Below are 19,431 nucleotides of genomic sequence, written 5' to 3' on the forward strand. Positions count from 1 at the left end.
ATTAATACGAAAATATCGGAACAAGAACTTGGAAAAAATTATGCGTGCATATCAAGTTTCTAGAATCGATAAATAGAATAATACGAAGTTACTTATTTTTCATTAACTTAATATTTTTCCGTTTATCGTTTCGATGTTCCATTAAATTATCACAGATTGTTCGAAAAGTTTTGTAAAAAACGATTTGCTAATTCCAAATGTTTTAAAAATTGGAATTAGAGCTAAAAAATTCAATAGGCTCTTTATCAGCTATTTACTTTAAGATGAATTTGGAAACATATTTGCTTGCAGTATTGCCTAAAATATTACAAGTCTTGTTTTCATCCAAAAAATTTTATAATGAAATTAATTAATTAATACCAAATATTTACATATAATTACAAAATATCTGTTATTCATAATTATAATGCCACTTTTTTTATAAACTCAATATTCTTACTTGTCTATCTGCCTGTTTACCTTTACCGTAAAAATCTTGAATTAAAAAATTTAGATACTTTTTTCTCGGTGAAATAGAGCTAAAAATCATAGGATATGCTTAAATCAGATGAAAATACAATATTACGATGGAAGGGATATAAAACTAAATTCTGCAAGTTACTTCGACAATATTTTGACATTCTCTTTTGAGTCTTTGTTATTTGCACCTGCAGAACCTGGAACGTGTCAGCTATAGAATGTTTCGAGTCCGAAACCTTAGATCATCAATCCTTGGAGTAGTCCCGGTAGACAAGCTTTAGTCATTCTGTGTATGAGTCTGGCCTCGACAAAATTCTATAGCTTCATCTGCTTAAAGTACCACCTCTTATTCGGAGGTCTGTCGATTTCAGGTGACAGATTGTTCTCAAGGAGGGCACGTTCTGACATTCAGTATTTTCTATTAATTTTTTTAAAATACTTAATATTAGTATAATATTTTTTTTTTTTGAGAGAGAGAGAGAATATACGAGTGACAAAAGCTTACGTAGTATGTAATATTTTCTAAAATGCAAAAAATTTCTTGTTAATTGCTAAAATTTCGAAATAGAAAGGCGCGATTATATATTAATGACTACGACTTACGGAATAATAAATAATTTGAACCGCGTATTTAGGGATTCAGCGGAAGAGAATTGGCATGAGGATAACGACTTAAACAGATTCGAGTTATAAAAATTCAACTCTACTATATATTTTCGAACATTCTGTAAGACTTGCTTACTACTAACATTTAAAAATTATAAAAATTACATCATATTTTTTCTATTTTATTACAGGGATGTATTCAGCACCTGGGTGGCATCCAATCAGAACCAATCTCAAAACTTCTCCACCGTAAAATAAATAAATAAATTAAATAAATAAATCTATATATATCAGCATAATACAATAATTAATTAGACATTTAAAGAAAATTAAAATAATAATTTATAAGTAAAAAAAAACTTAATAGCTCCTTTTCCAAGATGGAGCTATAATGTATAATGATGAGTTTTGACACACACATAATACATAACCTATTATATTTAAAGAAAAAACAAACAAAAGAATAAAAGTTACTACAAAAAAAAAGTGTGCGCAGAATATAGAGAGAGAAAAAATATAAATGTAAATAATTATAAAGAAATATTCTAATGTTTTTTGTTAATTTTTTTTTAGAATTTTCCAAAATTTACAAGTTTTCTTTTTATATTTATTTTACTCATCATATTAATTCAAACGATTTATTTTATGTTTTTTTACTTTTTCATAGATTTATCGATTAATTTTTTTTTAAATGTATATATTAAATAAAAAAAGAGAGAAAACTCATTCTAAATTTATAAAACCATTACTTATAAAAGCGCAGCAAATCGATGCGCTAAAATTTTTCCAATTCTTTTTAGGTGAAAAAAAAAACTTAATATAATAATATATATTATTATCATTATATAAGAGTATTTGTTTCGTAGTTGTATAATTCTTATCCTCTTGTCTCCTTACCTCTTCCAATTCTTCCTTGAACCTATCGAAGTTACCCTAGATCCTCCTCACTTAAAAACCACACGTACTCACCACACATACCAATCTTATTCATGTTGCTGTTAATGTAATAACGTTATAAAAATTCTATAATTGAGAAATATTATTATAGGTATTATATTTAAAAAAGAAAAAAAAAACAAAAGGTAATGATCCTCGTAGTCATTTGTTGTCCTTTTTAAGAATTTGAGAAAATGCGACGCGCTGCGATGACAAATATTAATTCAAATCAAAATAATCAACAGAATAGCTATTGGAAAATGAAAATTTTAGTAAAATATCTCTTAAGAAGTTTTTAAAATATTCAAATATGGATTTAATAAACAAATTTTGAGGTTGAGTTACCTATTCAAAAATGTTTGGAAATTTTGATTCGTTTACAATTGACGTTATATTAAAAGAATGCAAAAAAATCTTCAGATTGGAATAATAATTTGATCCCTATCATCAGGGCACGTTTTTATTAACCTTTTTTCTATAAAAACCTTTTTAGAAGTTTGAAAATATTATTTATAGTTAGAATAAGATCAGTTTTCCTTCTTTAGAGAGGACGTCTCTCAGATAATTCAAGTTGAAAGTAAACGGGGTTTAGAAATTTTTAACAGACATTTAATAAAAAATCAAATTTTCGCTCCTTATACAAAAGCTATCGCTTATTTATACAAAAAAATATTACGGAGTATTTGGAATATTCCATTGTTTGTCGTTTTAGCGACAAAATTGTACCAGAAAAATTCTTGAATCAAGTTTGTGCCATAACCAAACATTTTTATCGTTTTAACTCAAAATTTACTTAATAAATCCATAAAAAATATTTTCAAAATTTACTATTTTAGATAAAAATTAGTAATAAAAAAAATTCGTAGTATGTATATTATATAAATATTAGGGCAAAAAATTAATGACCATATTTAAGAAAAAAAAAGTGCTAAATTTGCTACTTTGAGTTCGAAAAAAAAAAATTAGTTTTATATTTCGTAGCAAATTGTAAAAAATTCTAAAAAAAATTGAGATTCAAATAAATTAAAAATTTCTTTTGAGATATTTATTTGAGCAATATATAACTATTCTGTGATACAAAGTTAACTAAAAAAATATGATGAAAGAACATTTTTAAATTAAAAAAAAATTGTATATAAATGTATTTTAGCTAGACGACTTAAAAGTTTTATAATATTAATTAATCTTTATATAATGAACTATTAATTATATATACAATTGAATTATTATTAATTTTTATTATTGAAATTAAAAAAAAAGGATAATTTCATTGAAAAAAAAAAAAAAAAAAAAACAACACATATCCTTTTAATATTTATTATTATGGTTGGAACAATGTAACTCTTAATAAAATTATTCGGCTCATCACTAATATTCACATTTTTTTACAGCAATTAGGAAAAGTCTAGAATTCTTTTAAATTTACCTGCGAATGAATGAGGCCTTAAAGTTTTGCGTATCATATGCTATCGTCATTGTAATACTTCACGAAAGTAGCCATTGGAGATGGGATCATCACGTAAATTGAATTCGCATTAAATTTAAGTGAAGAAAGGTAAGTAAATTGGAAATTTTACATATTTCGACTACGAGGATAAAAAAGAGTTCTGAAATTTGATGTAAATTTTATTGATGAGTTTCTGTTAATCGGCCATGTTTGTTTTTTTTATTGATAATAGTTACATTGTTACATCAGTATTAAAAAAAATATATTGTGGCATCTAAAAATATCATTCTACCTGATAAAATTTAAATGCAAAATAAAAAATAATTTAAAAAAAAACAAAAAAAAAACATTATCGCATGGTACCCTGTTCCTTATTTTAATAAGTGACTCCCGCAAGCAATTCGGGTGCTATGTTTATAATTTTAGAAACTGTTATTTTTGTACACAAGTGAAAATAAAAAATTGAGAAAATAAAAAGACCAAAAAAAAATATTTTGTTTCCGAACAAAATCATCTCGAAATATTTTAAATATAAAATATAAAAAAAATATATTATGTGACGAAAAATTACAATCATATTATTAATTTAAAGAAAATCTATTTAAAAAAAATTCTATAAATGAGTTTTAAAAAAAATCATGTTAAATTATTACATAAGCCAGACTAGAAAGAGAATAAATCGCAGAGGGAGTGAGAAAAAACAATATATAAAAATTGTTGCAATTTTTATTTGTCATATGAATTTATTTTTGTTAAATACATAGAGAAAGAAATTTTCGTTTAGTTTTATAATTTGGATTTTTTGTTAAATTTTTTTTCTACTTTTAATTTCAAATACTTTGATTTTTTTTCGAATTAAATTTATTCAAACTCATTTGTTAGTTTCGTATAGCTCCCTAATTTATTTATTTGAGTTTATAATAATTACAAATTAAATTTATCAATTAATATTTAAAATATAATTTTCTATAAGATTATATTTTTTAAGTATTTGAATTAACATTTAGAAAAAACGTATATCAAGGTATCCAAAAATTAACAAAATTTTCAGTTTTCTCACAGCAAAAATAAAAACAAATTTTTCTTCAAAAATTTCCTCATTTACAATATTCTGTTTACCAAGATAAATTATTGCATTTTTGGTATTGGCAAAAAATAATGGCTGAGAAAAATATTGTAAATTTTACATTTAGGTAGTATTACAAAAAACAAAAAAAAACTATATTTAAAAAAATTTAAAAAAAATCAATAAAAATAAAATAAATAATTAAAATTTAGAAATATTATAAGAATTTTAAAATTAATTTGTTTTTATTAATTATTACTATTCATTATTATTATTTTATATTGTATGCTGTACAGTAATTGCAAAAATTGATGTTTAAAAAAAACACAGAAATTTAATTGAATTAATTTTTATTTTGAAAATTAAGAATCTGATGTTTCAATTGAATATTAGAAGAGTATTATTAAAAAGAAAAAATAATAAAAAGAAATGATGACGTTTAGCTTTAATAAATCAAATAAAAAATGAATAAATTACAATTTTTGTAATAATTAATTATTATTAATATTATTACTATTGGAATTATTTAATTTTTAGTTACTAGACAGTATACATTGTAAATAACTCTAGTTATTGTACTACAATTATGCAAATTACTCTGTATGTAATCAAATAATATTGAAAATAAATAGATTGTACTCTAAAACTTTTAGTTATTTTTTTTATCTACCTTAAAACATTTTTTTTTTTTTAATATATAAATAAAAATCGTTATATTAAATTTATAAGGATTTTCTTTCAACAAATTTATCAATTAATTAATTATTTAGTAAAGGTAAGTATTACATTTATTTTATAGTAAACAATAAGTTCGGGTGGTTGTGTGGGTATAGAACTTGCATATGAAACGAAGGTACTCTGGTTCGTATCCTGGTGTGGTCAACATTTTTACTTTCAAATTAAATGAATTTTTCACGTCAATTATACATATGTCATAAATCACCATTCTGTCAGGGGGTGGGAATTTAAATGATCATAAATATATTTCATTCTTTAAAAGCATGTTCTCCTGTTACAAAATATTAAAAAATATGTACAAAAATGGCAGCTCCGCGATCTTAGCACCTCATGTGCGGAATTTCGATTGACCAATTATACCATCTGAAAGGTCAGAAATTGGTCATAAAAGGTCAGTTGGTCTCATTAATTGGTCAGCATCAGAAAATTGTTTATTAAAGATTGAAAAAACTCCACCTATGCGCGATCGGGAAGCATTCGCTGATAATTGGTCAGCTAATATAAATAATTGGTCAGTTTAATTTTATATTCAAAAAATAATATAATTTCGAAAAAATTTTCAATTTTTTCAACATTTGTACTAGGAGAACATAAGTGGGAATTAGTAGTTCCTGATAAGATGAAAGGTGAGTAAGTGTTTTCACCCCGAAAGTCTAAAATTTTATTTTGGCAGAAAGTTATTGGTCTGCCCACTAGAGGTCACACTCACCAAACAGGGTGTGCAGACCACTAACTTTCTGACTTACGAGGTGACAACAATTACCTTGCTATCAGGTACTACTTATTCCGTCCGTCCTTGATGTTCTCCTAGTAGAAATAAGAAAAAAATTGAAGTTTTTGAACGAAAAAAAAACTAATTTTTTCATCATTTACTAGGCAAACATGCTGTGGTGGAAATTTGAAAAAAAATGAAAATAAAAATCAGATTTTGCTTAAAAGATTTGATGAACTTTTTTTTAATATATGTCCTCACCTAGTTTCGAACCAAGGGACTATTTATTCGAAGTCAGATACGCTAACCATTATACCATTAGGGCTCTGTTATTCGTAATAATAAATAATTATATTCATATTTTCGACTTTCTTAAATTATAACAAAAAGTAAAACTCATTTTCGGAAAATTTTGAGTAGTATTATTACAAAAAAAAAATGGCAAACGAAGTTTGAAATACTTACCTATCGTGAAGTTCGAAATACTTACCTATTTTTAACTGAAATAATATTGTATAGCTACAAAGAGATGGGGAAAAATAAAATAAAAACAGGGTTTGAGTTTTCAACTTTATTTAAATGAAATCAAAATACATAAAAACTATTTACGAATTACTTGCACATAATTCCATATAATTAATTTCATCTTAAAAAAATTTTTTTGCATCAACTTTTTTTTTACAAACCAAATACCACACAAAAATAAAATGAAAAAACGAACCGAGGTACTCTGTAACCTGAGGAGACTGGGCTAGCCACTACTCCACCTGTGGCACATTGAATTTATCAACAATGATATACATACGTTTTACTCACCTTTTTTCAATAAACCAGTTTAAAATTACTTTTTTGATTTTAATTTTTTCTTCACTTTACAAATAGAAATAGGTTAAAAAAAGACGTAACTTTGTGTGATGTATTTTATAGATAACCCCTATCCCACCTCTTTGGGAGATTTACGTTCTCGTGCACTAAATTACAACTTTGTAGGTTTTTTCGAGATATGAAAAGACAACGAACATTATATTCTCCATCTAGGCAAATGATATTAAATGCGAGTGCTTGAAAATGGGAGGATATAGGAATTCCGGTAGCGGCAACTTTTCAATTAATTATCGGGATGGTAAATTGATTAAACTCTCGTTGAATGTATAAGGGTGAAGTAGGCGGCTACGTTTATGAATATTTTCTTTAATTCCACTAAAACCAAACGAATCCGCAATCGTACTATCTACAAATTCCCAAGCTTCATCAAATCGCTTTACCTCTCTATCCGTATCATTAAAATATGGCCGTAGTTATAGGTAGGAAGAAATCGCACTATCTAGAAACTCTCTTGTTCATCCATTCGTTCTTTCTTCTGTATCCGTATCACTAAAATATGACCTCTGTTATAGACGAATGGATATGTCAGGATAACGGAGATAAAACTAAATTCATCATTATAAATAATATTTCTGCACTAATTTACCTGTCATTTGGAAGATGAATTCTGTGAAGGAAGAAAATTTGCTCCACCGACAAAAAGAAATAAAACAAAAAATTTATAAAGTTTTATATATTTATTCAATGTCTTCAGTTTACTGTAACACATAATAATTGTTTCTTTTTTTGTATTTTTTTTTTTAATTTTTATTTTTTGTTTTTTTGTTGAATTTAAGCAACAATTAAAAAAATGTACATAAAATTGATAATTCAAAATCGATTTAAAATTAAAAAAAAATTAAATTGTCTATTAAACTAATTAATTCTTTGTTTTACAATATTTAATTCTAATGTTGTTTTTTTGTTTAATTTTTATTCAAAATTTATTTCTAAATATTGTCATGTATTTAGAGATGAAAAACATTATTTTTGAAATACAACAATTAAGTAAAAAGTAATTGCTGAATTCTGTTGTGTTTGTGATGAGAAAATTTATTTTAAAAAACGAAATAAAATTCATTTACACACATCAATCATTTTCTCTTATTGCCATTAGATTTTTCATCTCTAAAAATATTTTTTCTTTTTTATACAAACATTACTGGTTTCATTTTTTTTTTTCTGAGAATTACTAAAAAATTTTTATCGTGCAAAATATTTTAATATATAAAATGAATGACAGAGGGCGTTTTATAATCGCCAGACTAGAGTTTATATTACTTCATTTTTTTGAAAATTACCATACAATTACTTTATTTATTATTTAATTATTAATTATTTAATTCATTTTTGTGTGTGTTATTTGAATCACAAATAATACAAATATTTAATTAAAAATGGATATTATTAATTTTTTTTTAAACAAAACTATATAATATATACACAGTAATTAATTAATCAATTAATTTATAATTAAAAACTTAAACAATTTAATTAAATATCAGATTATAATAGTTTTTTTTATTAATTTTAACTGTATATAGTTTTTATTTGTTTTTTTAGTAAATTATGAATCATTTTAAAAATTTGTATCTTTCATTTGTGAGCAATAATCATTTATGTTTTATTTTTTATCCATAAGGAATTAAAATTGCCAGTTTGAGTCGATTAGGTTCATAAAAAAACTCGTTAAATGAACTCGAGGCTAGCCAAAAAGGATCTATCTGTAAAAAGTATTTCTAAGGCCGGCCCAACACACACAATTGAGATTTAGGTTGCAAATCAACTGACAAATAGTTTGCAATCAATCGTTTTCCATGGTTATCAGTTTTTTTTTTTTAAACTCTGGCATAAGTATGTAGCAACAACTGGTGACTACTTTGAAAACGATAAAAACATTAATTTATGAGCGAAAATTATGTGTTTTATTCAATATTTCCTGACATTTTTCAGCAATAAATCTGTTTCTGTATCCAGTTATTGAATAAAGATGCTCCACAATCTTGTTTTTTTAATGATAAAACATAAATGACTTAACACAACTTTAGATTTCATTATTATGCTATAATTAGCAACAATTCTAATTATTAAATTGAGCATTAAGTTACCCATACAGACGGAATGATATTTGTTCTTTTGTTCGTGCTTTTCCAAGTTTTGATTTGATTCCCATTAGGCATAATTTGGGAAAAAGTATTCTCTTTGAGCACGCTTTTCCGTTTACTTAAAAATTGACTTATTTGTAATAAAACTAGTATGAACATCGGTTTCCTAATAGTATTCTTTCCGGTTTTCTAATGTTCTTTTGAGTAGAAAAGACTCATTTTTTGGATGCTACCGATTTGATTTGTCCAAAAATACACCTCAAAAGAAAAACCTTGTAGTAGCGCATTTTTTATCATCGTGGCAAATATTAATTCATAATTTCGAATTTGTTAGAATGTATAAGATAAACAAGAATCGAAGTAATATTTTGGCATCATATAATTTAACAACAAAAATTTGTAAACATTTAAATGTGCTTGAACTATGTGATAGACATAATAATGAAATCATATTCCTAAATCGCTATAATGCATGCGGATTTTTTTTTTTTAATTTTGATACAAACCTAATTTTTAATTATTATCAAATCTAAATGATATTATGAATTTTTTTAATCGATTATCACGTATTAAATAATTTGTTAAATTGTTTATTATCACGTTACACAAATAATTAATTAATCAACTAATCTTATTAAACAATATACAAAATTTTAGATTCAAATCCTTCCCTGATTTTTTATGAATAGAAAAACATAAATAATTTAGATACGAATTCAGTGACGGAAAATGTATTTTTTATAGAACATTTTGTACAAATTACGAAAAATATTTTTTCCGTCACCAAATAAAATGATAATACGAATATAACGTGAAAAATTATGTACGAGTTTAACATAAGGTTTGGCAATTCGCAAAATAAATGTCTTTATTCAATTAGGTCTTCTCTATTTCAACCTTACTGACAGTAGAGATAAAATCTTAATTGCTGTTAAAAAAGTAGCCAAAAAAGCAATTTTAAAAGCCGCGGTAAACATTAATTTGGAAAAAAATTTGTGTTCGTTCAGAAGTTCGTATCCGCCAGATCTGGCCCCACTTGATTTTATTTGAGTCAATTAGAGCCAAATCTTTAGAAGACTATCCAGTATGGGTTTCAAACGTAATTTTGTGCATGTGTCTTGCGTCAATATTTTGAACGAAAATTATGTGTTTGGCTCAACAAAAATTGCGATACTTTTTTGACAGAGTAGGAGGAACCGCGACTTCCTTTTAAAATATTACGGAAGACTACCACTTAAGGTGGGAGACACGACTTCAAACTCCAAACAAGCGTATATCAGTAAGTTGATTGTGGTTAACAATTCGATTTTGCCAACCTATATAATACGAAATATTTTTCAAGTATTATTCTTATCACACACGATTGAAAATAAAATTATTGCACCAATTGTGTTAACAAAACTAAAAATTGAGAAATTAAATATTTTTAAGAGAGAGAGAAAGAGAGATTTACAGAAAAGAACACAAATTGTATAACAAAAAAATAATTATTAAATAATTAAACTAATATTGCGTTATAAACATTAAAAATTTTAAAATAATAATATTTCTACCTTAAAATCTAAAAAATCTGATATATACTTTTTAATATAAGAGAAAAATTCTCTTAATTAAAATAACACCTTCTAAAAAATTAATTTCATTAATTCGTCGTCATGAGCAATTATAAAATTCTTGGAAAAATTATTTTTCACTACTTGGTTTGTTGTTGATTTTTGTGCAATAATTTCTAGGCCTAAATAAATTTTATTTGGCTGCTCTTAAAATACGAATTATCACAAATCAAATGTTTTTCACATCGCACAAATCATTTATTATTTTGTACAGCTACGAGTTTATTTTTATGACACATTTCTTTAACAATGAACAAAAATACGAAACGTAATTGTTTCGTTCGTCACAGAATATTGAAGAAATTAAAAGACAATTAAAAAAACAAAAAAAATAACTAAAAGCAGAACACACAATGTATTGATGGATTCTCGGGTTTTTTTTGTCTTTCTTTCATTTATAAAAAATGGCACAAACATATGTAATATTTTTTTTTAAAACTTCAGTTTTTGTTTTTTATATTAAATTTATATATATTTTTTTAAATAGGCCTTAATGAATATATATTACGTGATGAGATATTTACATTTTTTTATTTGGACACACTCTCCGTCCATATTTTCACACATGGTCTTGAAAAATTTGTTTTGAAATCATTTATACAACACTATTATTCATTTATTAAATTGTGTAATCACCAATTTTTTATTTTGGCAACTTTATTTTTAACAACGATTTTTTCCATAAATAATTGGACCTAAAATAAAATTCATATATTTTTAAAAACTTACTGTTATGAGCACAGACTTCTAAAAAACTAGACAGCTAATATAATACTCCTGTTAATTAGGATAATATACAAGAAAAATAATAAATAGATGATTATATATATATAAATGCCAACAAATATCGACAAAATAGCTTGAACAGTTGACTAGTCAGCCAGTGGAAATTTACAGCACTATATTGTTACATCAAATGTATGTAGGGGAGGGGCTAAATCATCACATATACGGCCAATTTTTTTTATGATTACTTGCAAAAATCTTTATAAAACATAAGAAAAATGCCAAGCACTTTTTAGAAATTTGTAGAGTTTCCAGGAATGTTTTGAATTTCAGAAGTAATTTATGTTTTCTTCGTTGATAAAAGCAGTCTTTATGTTTTTTTTAGCTAGAAACGACTTTAGTAATTAATGAAGTAACCATGATTCATGATTGAAAAATAAAATGGATAATAAGTAAGATTAAACGTCCAAAACTTTCTAGTCTCATTAAAATACGTACCTATTTTAAACATTTTACATATTATATGCAACATAAATAGGATCTAATTGATCTGCCAAGAAACCATCCCTTAAATGCATCCGTTGTTTTTCTCCACGTGAATTAACAGGTACAACACCAGGGTCAACAACAACAACTACACCAACGACTAATTGCTGTTCTTCTAAAACAGTGTTTGTAACCAATGGTACTACATCTAATGCTTCACTTTCATTGCCATCTAATTCAACTACCACAACCAGTAAATTTGTCCATGTAAAAACGGCACTGCAAATAAAAAAATTGAAATTAATCATGAAAGTCTCATGTAAAATTTCGGTAACTTGTCCGAATATTTTTATCCAAAAAGCGTATCAAATTTGTAAAAAAGTATCAAATTTGTATCAAATTACAGTCTTATTGCGAGCTCCTCTGCAGGAGCATTATTATTAGGTCTCGTTGAACCTTTTTACACCCGAACATAAAAAAATTCGAACTACTTTTCACTCTCATCATAGTTATATATGAGATTTTTATATTTCTTGGAATTCATATATTAGTGCTTTCATATCAATATGAACAACGCGAGGAGTAAAAAAGGAAAATTCTTTTGATATATAATCCTTTTATTTTCATACCTACACATGGAACGTTTCACAAAAGTAGAGCAAGAAATTTTCGCAATCACCCACCCACATTTATAAGATTTTGAAGCTCCGACTGTTCAACTAATTAAGAATTAGAGACATTTTGAATAAACATCAAACTGAACCAATTCTCAGCACAGCAAAGGACTCAAATGTTCCAGAGATTCCTTAAGAAATTTCGTCGCTTGTTTAAAAGATCTTATCGAAAGTGCAACAGTTCATATTTTGACGTTATTATTTTCAAGAAATTAAGATTGACTTTTCTATATAATAAGTAAACGATTTTCTTCTAAAACTGAAAGTATATATGAGACACTTAGTATTTCGGGCAGAAAAATGAAAAATAAAACTTACCATTCAGCAATTTTCTTATGACACCTCAATACACTATTTTCAATATCAATTGGATGGTATCGCATTCCTCTTAACATAATCGTTTCATCTAGGGCACCCACGACAAATACAGCATCATGTAATTCTACTGCAGTTTCATTTTGTTGTATCGATTGTGGTATGGTTTGTATCGAAGATGTTTCTGATAAACTGGATACATCATCATTTAATAAATCAGTATCTCCACCCAATTGACCACCACTACCGCCTTCAGTACGTCGTAAAAAGCCTAAATAACCAGTACGGCAATAAACTTCACCAGTACCACCCGTTACAAGTTTCGCATTAAAATGATCGGCATATTCACTTTCATCACCATATATTGTAAAATATCCACTAGCACAATGTGGTGCTTGTACCCATATTTCCCCTAAATGTGAGTCTCCACATTGTCCTCGACTCTCTGGATTTGCAATTATCACTTTAACGCCAGGTAATAATTTACCTGATTCAAGCAAACATAACGAATGTGGACTACCACGTTCAACTAGCGTAACACGATCATTACGTAACGCGCGTAGATCTACGTAAACACTAGATGGTTCGGGACTAGCTGCACCTTGTAAACATATTGCAACATTCACTCGACATCCGAATGACGTGCTCACAGCTCGTGGACTTAATCCTAACGCGGAAAATAATTTTGAAAAACTTGTTGTTAAAGCAATTCGTGGCCTTTCTTCGGCGACAACAACACATGTGCGTACACATGCTAAACTTAAACCACGTGCTTTTAATTGTCCAACAGATGAGCCTAAACCTTTTGTACATAATTCCATCACACCATATGAACAGAATGTGTCGCGGACACGATGTTGACTTACAGCAGTTAACCATAACGCGGGATTCACTTCCACTTCTGACGGTGGTATTAAAATTGAATGATGTCCAGAGTATACACTACTTAAAACCCATAGTGCAAAGCCTAGACCACAATATGGATCTAAACACAGAGCAACATGTCGACTTGGATACAGTTCACATGCTAACTTCATGCTTCGACATAGCGACGTTACAGCTGAATGTGACATTTTAATTCCCGCTAACATACCCGTGGTCGATACACTAAAATCTAGATACGCTAACATTTCTGCTGTGGGTGCTTTATATGGTACTGCGGGTTTACGCTTTGTAGCATCATCTGTGTCCAAGATTGGTGGCCAAGATTTTATATCAATGACACCACCAGCTTCTTTTGATCGTAATAACTTAATCACTGGGGTGCTTGATAATACTAACGCTGCTTTACTGACATCAACAATCATACGCACTGTTGGTAACGTTGTATGCAAATTTTGAGGGTGTGGGGGTCGTATTGTGACTGGAACCGCGCCAACATATAAACATCCATAAAATGCACAAACTAAATCCAAACCAGGTGGATAAACCAATGCAACATGTGCCCCAGTATTAACACGTCCACGCTCCGACAGCAAACTTGCAACACGCTCAGCTCTCTTATGTAGTTCCGCACACGACATTGCTCTTGATACGCCTCCTTTTGCATTGAGTAAGGTGAATAGTACATGATCTGGAGTTGAATGTGCACGCCATCGTAAAATCTCTGATAGGAATAAATATTTTCTAGCCGCATCACTGCTTTCTTCTTCTGGTGGTCCCAATTCTCGTCCTTGTGCACTGGCCAATCGATTTCCTTGCACCAAATTTCCAACGATTACCGATGCTGGTCCCACGTCTGCAACACATGCGGCTGAGCAGAGCAGAGCCGTGGAGTGGCAAAACGTCAGTCAAAGAACAGAGCGCAGCGCAACCAACGTACACGGGTTATTTATACATTCAATTAGTTTTTAATTTCGTTTTTTAAATTTTAATTAAAGAAGCAAAAGTGAATTAATTAATTAGAATTAACAACCAAACAAAGTGTGTGTGAAATATGTGTTATGTATGTAGGAAGTATGGTGTGTTGTATGTGTGAAAAGCATAAACACTACTAGTAATATTTAGGTGTATACTCAAATAAACACAAAGGTTTCCAACATTAATTAATTATGAAGTACAAAATGAATATAAAAAATGATTGGATGATGAAATAACCCGAACGTTTGTTAGATTAAATATATTAATTTAATTAAAATTACAAATAAAAATATTAGTTTTTTTGTGTGGTTCAAAATTTTGTTTTTTGTGTTTTTTGACTCAAAGTTGGATAGAATATTAATACAGTAAATATGTTACATTTAAACTATAATTGTTTAATACATCTAAGAAGTTCATCAGTTACATTGGAAGTGTGTAAATAAGGAAGTACGAGCAAGGTAGCAACTTTCAGAAAATAGGTTTTTTTTATGTGCAGTTTAAATACGATTAAATAGATTCTGAAAATCAGGAGCTGGCCCGAATCCCATGCCGGGGCACATAGACAATGGAATTTTTCGGGGTCCCCAGACAATGGGACAATCAGAAGCGTTGTTTTTTTAACCTTCGTAAATCAACTTGGCGCCCCCTGTGGCTTTCTTCTCCTAAGAATCTGTCTTTGTATCTTTTGTCCTCTATCCGGAGGAGAATTAGAAATTAGAGGGGAAGTGGGGAGTTATCGAATTATTTAAATAAATAATTAACTTCAAAAGTAGGCATTTTTAACAAAAGACAAAGCAATTGTAACCTAAGTCAGTAAATAATTTGATGTATTGGAATAACTTACTTTTCCCGAATTACTTTTTCACCTCGTATATTTTTAGAAACGCGAAACTATCCAACCTTGATATAAACAATGTTTTTCTAAAATTGTATCCAAAAGCGATAAATAGTTATTCTAGCTACTATTATTACTAAATTTCGGATTTAAATGAAATTTAGGTTTTATATTTGTCACGAATTGGGATTTAAAAAAATTGAATCTTAGAATGTATAAAAATTGCGGACAATTTTTCCAGTGAAATAAAAAAATTTACTTTGATACAATTTTAAAAATTTCAATATTTCAGTTGAAGTTGAAAAGTATGTTTTTCACTTTCTCATAGCTTAAATACTTTAGTTTTAAAAATAATGGAACAATATTTTCAAAATGCATTCATAAAATTTAAACTTCAAAAGAAATAAATAAGTGCTTTAAAGTGAATTTAAAGTGAGTATGCAAATATATTTGTGTATATAAAAGTAAACAAACTACGATGAAAGATCTGATACACCCAATAATGTCGATGATCATGAATTGTAAAAAAGTTGTAACTAACTACAAAATCTGAATAACAGAGGATAACAAAAAAAAAGTCAAAGTTCGACTTTTAATGAAATTTATTTAAGGATGTTTTTGAGGGATAGTTAATTAACATTTTCTCAAGTTATAGACCTCGAGGACTTTGTGTGGAAAGAAGAGGGGGACAATTTTGATTATTCAAACAATCACCAACTTTGGACATCCACCCTCACTCAACTAACCAGGGTGGCTTCCGATACTCTGGTTTCAAACTACCACAATATTACATTATCGACTTACTACAATTTTCACAATTACAATTAATTGGTAGGCGGATAGTTGCCTATACTCTTATCAACACATGCGAAAAATACCAAAAATACAAAAACATTTCATCATAATTCGGGTATAACAGAAAAATTATGGTGGAATTCCGCATTTTTGATATTTTTTTAGCGAATTTTGAAAAATGTACTTTTTCTCAATAAGCGCCATATCTCGGTAAAAAATTAACATGCAAACATGTTTGAATACTCAAAATTGTATGCAATTTAACGCTCTACAAAAAATGTATAGGGATAGACCACCTCTTTTCGCACAAGATCCTCGAGGTGCAAAACTTAAGAAAATGTTAATTAATTATACCTGGAAAACATCTCAAAGTTTCTTCCGATCGTTTTTTATCTGAAACTACCAGCCGACTGTACTATCAAAATTATAAATTTAATTGATTTCAACATTTGATGTCTAAAATATGTCAAAATGAATTTAGAGATTAAATTTTGAAATCAATCAAATTTGAGAAACTTTGAGATTTGATTATGTACCATAATTATTATGGTACACATTATTTGTTACACTCTGTACATCAGCCAGAAATTTTTAATTTTCCATTTTTTATTTAAATAGTGGTATCAAATAGTAAAAGTGATTTAAAAAATAAATTTTGTTCATGCTTTAAAGAAAAAAATAGAATTTCATGCAAACTATATGGCAGAATTTCAAACCAATTTTTTTTAAATTAATGAATTACAAAAAGTTTTAATGAATTACAAAAAGAGAGGTATTTATTTTTTCAGTATCGGTTATACAAATAATAATGATAACGAATAAAAAACCAAATATCTTTATAAGATTTTGTTTTTAAATAAAAAGCTTTCGGAATAGAAAAAAAAACTGGTTTAAAATTGTGAATTCCCATGAACGACAATGGTTTATTGGAATAATTATGAATTGCTAATATTAAATGAATCAAAAATCAAAAGTTATTCAATGATGATGATAAATAAAAAAAACAAACTCTTGTAAGAAAAGCAACAAAAACACTGCTCAACTGTTCTAAATGTCATCAGTCCTTTTTTTGTGTGAAAAAAATATATTTCTATATTTTTTTTAATTGATCTAATTTCAGTCATACGTCAAAAATAGGAATCCACATATTTGTGTAAAAGAATTTAACATAACTAAGTTTTTAAATTTTACTTTGCAACTATATTCATTCTATTTTTTGATTAATAAATCTGGAAAGAGGAACTCATTAAAGATATTTAAAACTTCTTAAAATTAATTACGTGAATCCAAGGCAGATGGCAATCGTGACCAAATTCCTACATCAATCGAAAGAGTGATCGAGACAAATATTTTTTGAAAATTCAGTTTACTCCTTTCGTATGTTTCGGGCTTAGGAATTTTTACTTTAATTTCTAAGAAAAACATATTCCACAGACAAACACAGGAGTGATTTCATAAATGTTCGGTTTTAAGAATAGAGCCCTAAAAATGGCAACCATGCATGGCACCCGACTCTGGTTACAGTGTCTCTGAATCTTAGAAGTTACTAGTGCCTCCTCTTTTAACCAAGATTTTAAATTCCATTTAAGTACCCCTATGTGGTCAACAACACTGAGTGTCTAGTTCAAAATGCATGTAAAGTTTACGTAAATTCATTAACAAAGACATTAACACATATAATACTACATGTGAGTGCTACACAGGCGCACTAAATGGAATTTAAAATATGGCGGCGCTTATAACATTCAGATAATGTATGCACAAAAACATAAACGATGGAAGTTCATCTTTCCAAGATATTAAAAATTTAGTTATGTTTAATTCCTTTCTAAATAAATATTGAACTAACCGGAATGTACTTCACGTGGTTTTGGTAAATTTGTAACACATGTATGCGGACACATCAATACATTGGCTGGATGTAATGTGCCTTCCAAAAATCTTCGTCGACTCTCTGATAAATGTATACCACCTAATGGTGTTTTTGGTAAATGATTTGCTGGAACTAATGCCAAACAATATACGCCAACCTGATGAATTGAATCAACAGCTTGTAATACACGTGACATCCATTGAAAACTCTGTGAAAAAATTGATTTAAATTATTTTTGAAGCAAAAAGAATTGAGAAATCGGTCGGTCAGTTCATGGAACCATTATTAAAAAACGCAAATGTTTAGATGTAATTTCAATTAATAAAGATATGGAGGAGCATCTCTGTATATAAAAAGTGTTCATCGAATGCGTCAAATTCGTGGCGCCACGTTATAAAGTGATATAATTGTTGCTGTAGCTAAAGTGTATTAGAATTAAAATTATATCAGCCGTCAATATGCGGATGTTCTTCGGTAAGTAAATATTTAATTCGATAGTAGCATATTTTAGTGAAAAAAAGTGATAAATAAAATTCCTGTACCTCTTCTTCGCTACAATCTGGACGTTGTTCAGCAATCACACATATTCTTTCGTCCCGTAGAACACGAATACTAAACACAGCAATACGACCTCTGTATATAAATTTCATTGGTTCAACGGCAAGAACTGTTGCTATAATATCGTCCGCATTATGTTTACGTCCTGTAACCTACAAACGAAAATCAATTAGAATAAAATTGGAAAATATTATTTGAATTTAAAAAAAAAAAAAAAAAAAAAAACACAACTTACAGTCATTAAACCATCTCTGGAGCCACAAACAAATACCAGTCCACCTGGTCCTAAGAATCCTAATAGCCCGGATCGGGTAAATTCGCCGGTTGCAGCAGCAACTCCAGTTGGTTTTTCATTTCGAGCCGTTGTTGAATCTGGCGTTCCTTCCGTTGGTGTTAACGGTTGTACACGGAACGTTGAATTACTTAAACCAGGTAAACCCCAATATTGACTACCAGTTGCACCCGAACTAACACAAATTTCACCCACTTCATCGGTTTTACATAAATATGGTGTATTATCCATTTTAATGACTACAATTTCACAGCCAGGCATTACTTGTCCACAGTCTTGTAGCGTTAATGACGTTAATGAATTCTCTTGATCAACTCGCACCACACCATGACTTAAACCTGCCATTGATAATACTCCACGGCCAGTTGCTGCACCAGCTCGGCCTGGCCTTCGTAGTGACACTGTTAATACTTCACTTGAACATGCACACGGGCATACTGCATCTGGCCTTAATCTATAAAAATAATTTAG

At 28.2% G+C, this 19,431-nt stretch overlaps 2 protein-coding genes across 8 annotated transcripts in view; one reads left to right on the forward strand and one right to left on the reverse strand.

Moving 5' to 3' along the window:
• LOC123294813 (TOX high mobility group box family member 3-like) overlaps positions 1–1,536 on the forward strand; it is a 399,305-nt gene extending 397,769 nt beyond the window's left edge. For 3 of the 6 annotated variants that reach the window (XM_044875974.1, XM_044875971.1, XM_044875970.1), the window contains exon 10: positions 1,257–1,535. In XM_044875974.1, coding sequence (XP_044731909.1) covers positions 1,257–1,318 — 62 coding nt within the window. In that variant the 3' untranslated portion in view covers positions 1,319–1,535. Of the gene's footprint in view, positions 1–1,256 lie in introns of all 6 variants that reach the window. The other 3 variants (XM_044875972.1, XM_044875975.1, XM_044875973.1) reach the window with 2 other exon arrangements.
• A 9,674-nt stretch (positions 1,537–11,210) lies between these two features.
• LOC123296426 (disco-interacting protein 2) overlaps positions 11,211–19,431 on the reverse strand; it is a 112,458-nt gene continuing 104,237 nt past the window's right edge. Inside the window, exons 8-13 of one of the 2 annotated variants that reach the window (XM_044877893.1) lie at positions 18,904–19,414; positions 18,653–18,820; positions 18,087–18,318; positions 12,751–14,485; positions 11,771–12,037; positions 11,211–11,241 (exon numbers count right to left, since the gene is read on the reverse strand). In XM_044877893.1, coding sequence (XP_044733828.1) covers positions 11,785–12,037; positions 12,751–14,485; positions 18,087–18,318; positions 18,653–18,820; positions 18,904–19,414 — 2,899 coding nt within the window. In that variant the 3' untranslated portion in view covers positions 11,211–11,241; positions 11,771–11,784. Of the gene's footprint in view, positions 11,242–11,770; positions 12,038–12,750; positions 14,501–18,086; positions 18,319–18,652; positions 18,821–18,903; positions 19,415–19,431 lie in introns of both variants that reach the window. The other variant, XM_044877892.1, reaches the window with a different exon arrangement.

The sequence above is a fragment of the Chrysoperla carnea genome, chromosome 3, assembly GCF_905475395.1.
Source record: "Chrysoperla carnea chromosome 3, inChrCarn1.1, whole genome shotgun sequence".
NCBI lineage: Eukaryota > Metazoa > Arthropoda > Insecta > Neuroptera > Chrysopidae > Chrysoperla > Chrysoperla carnea.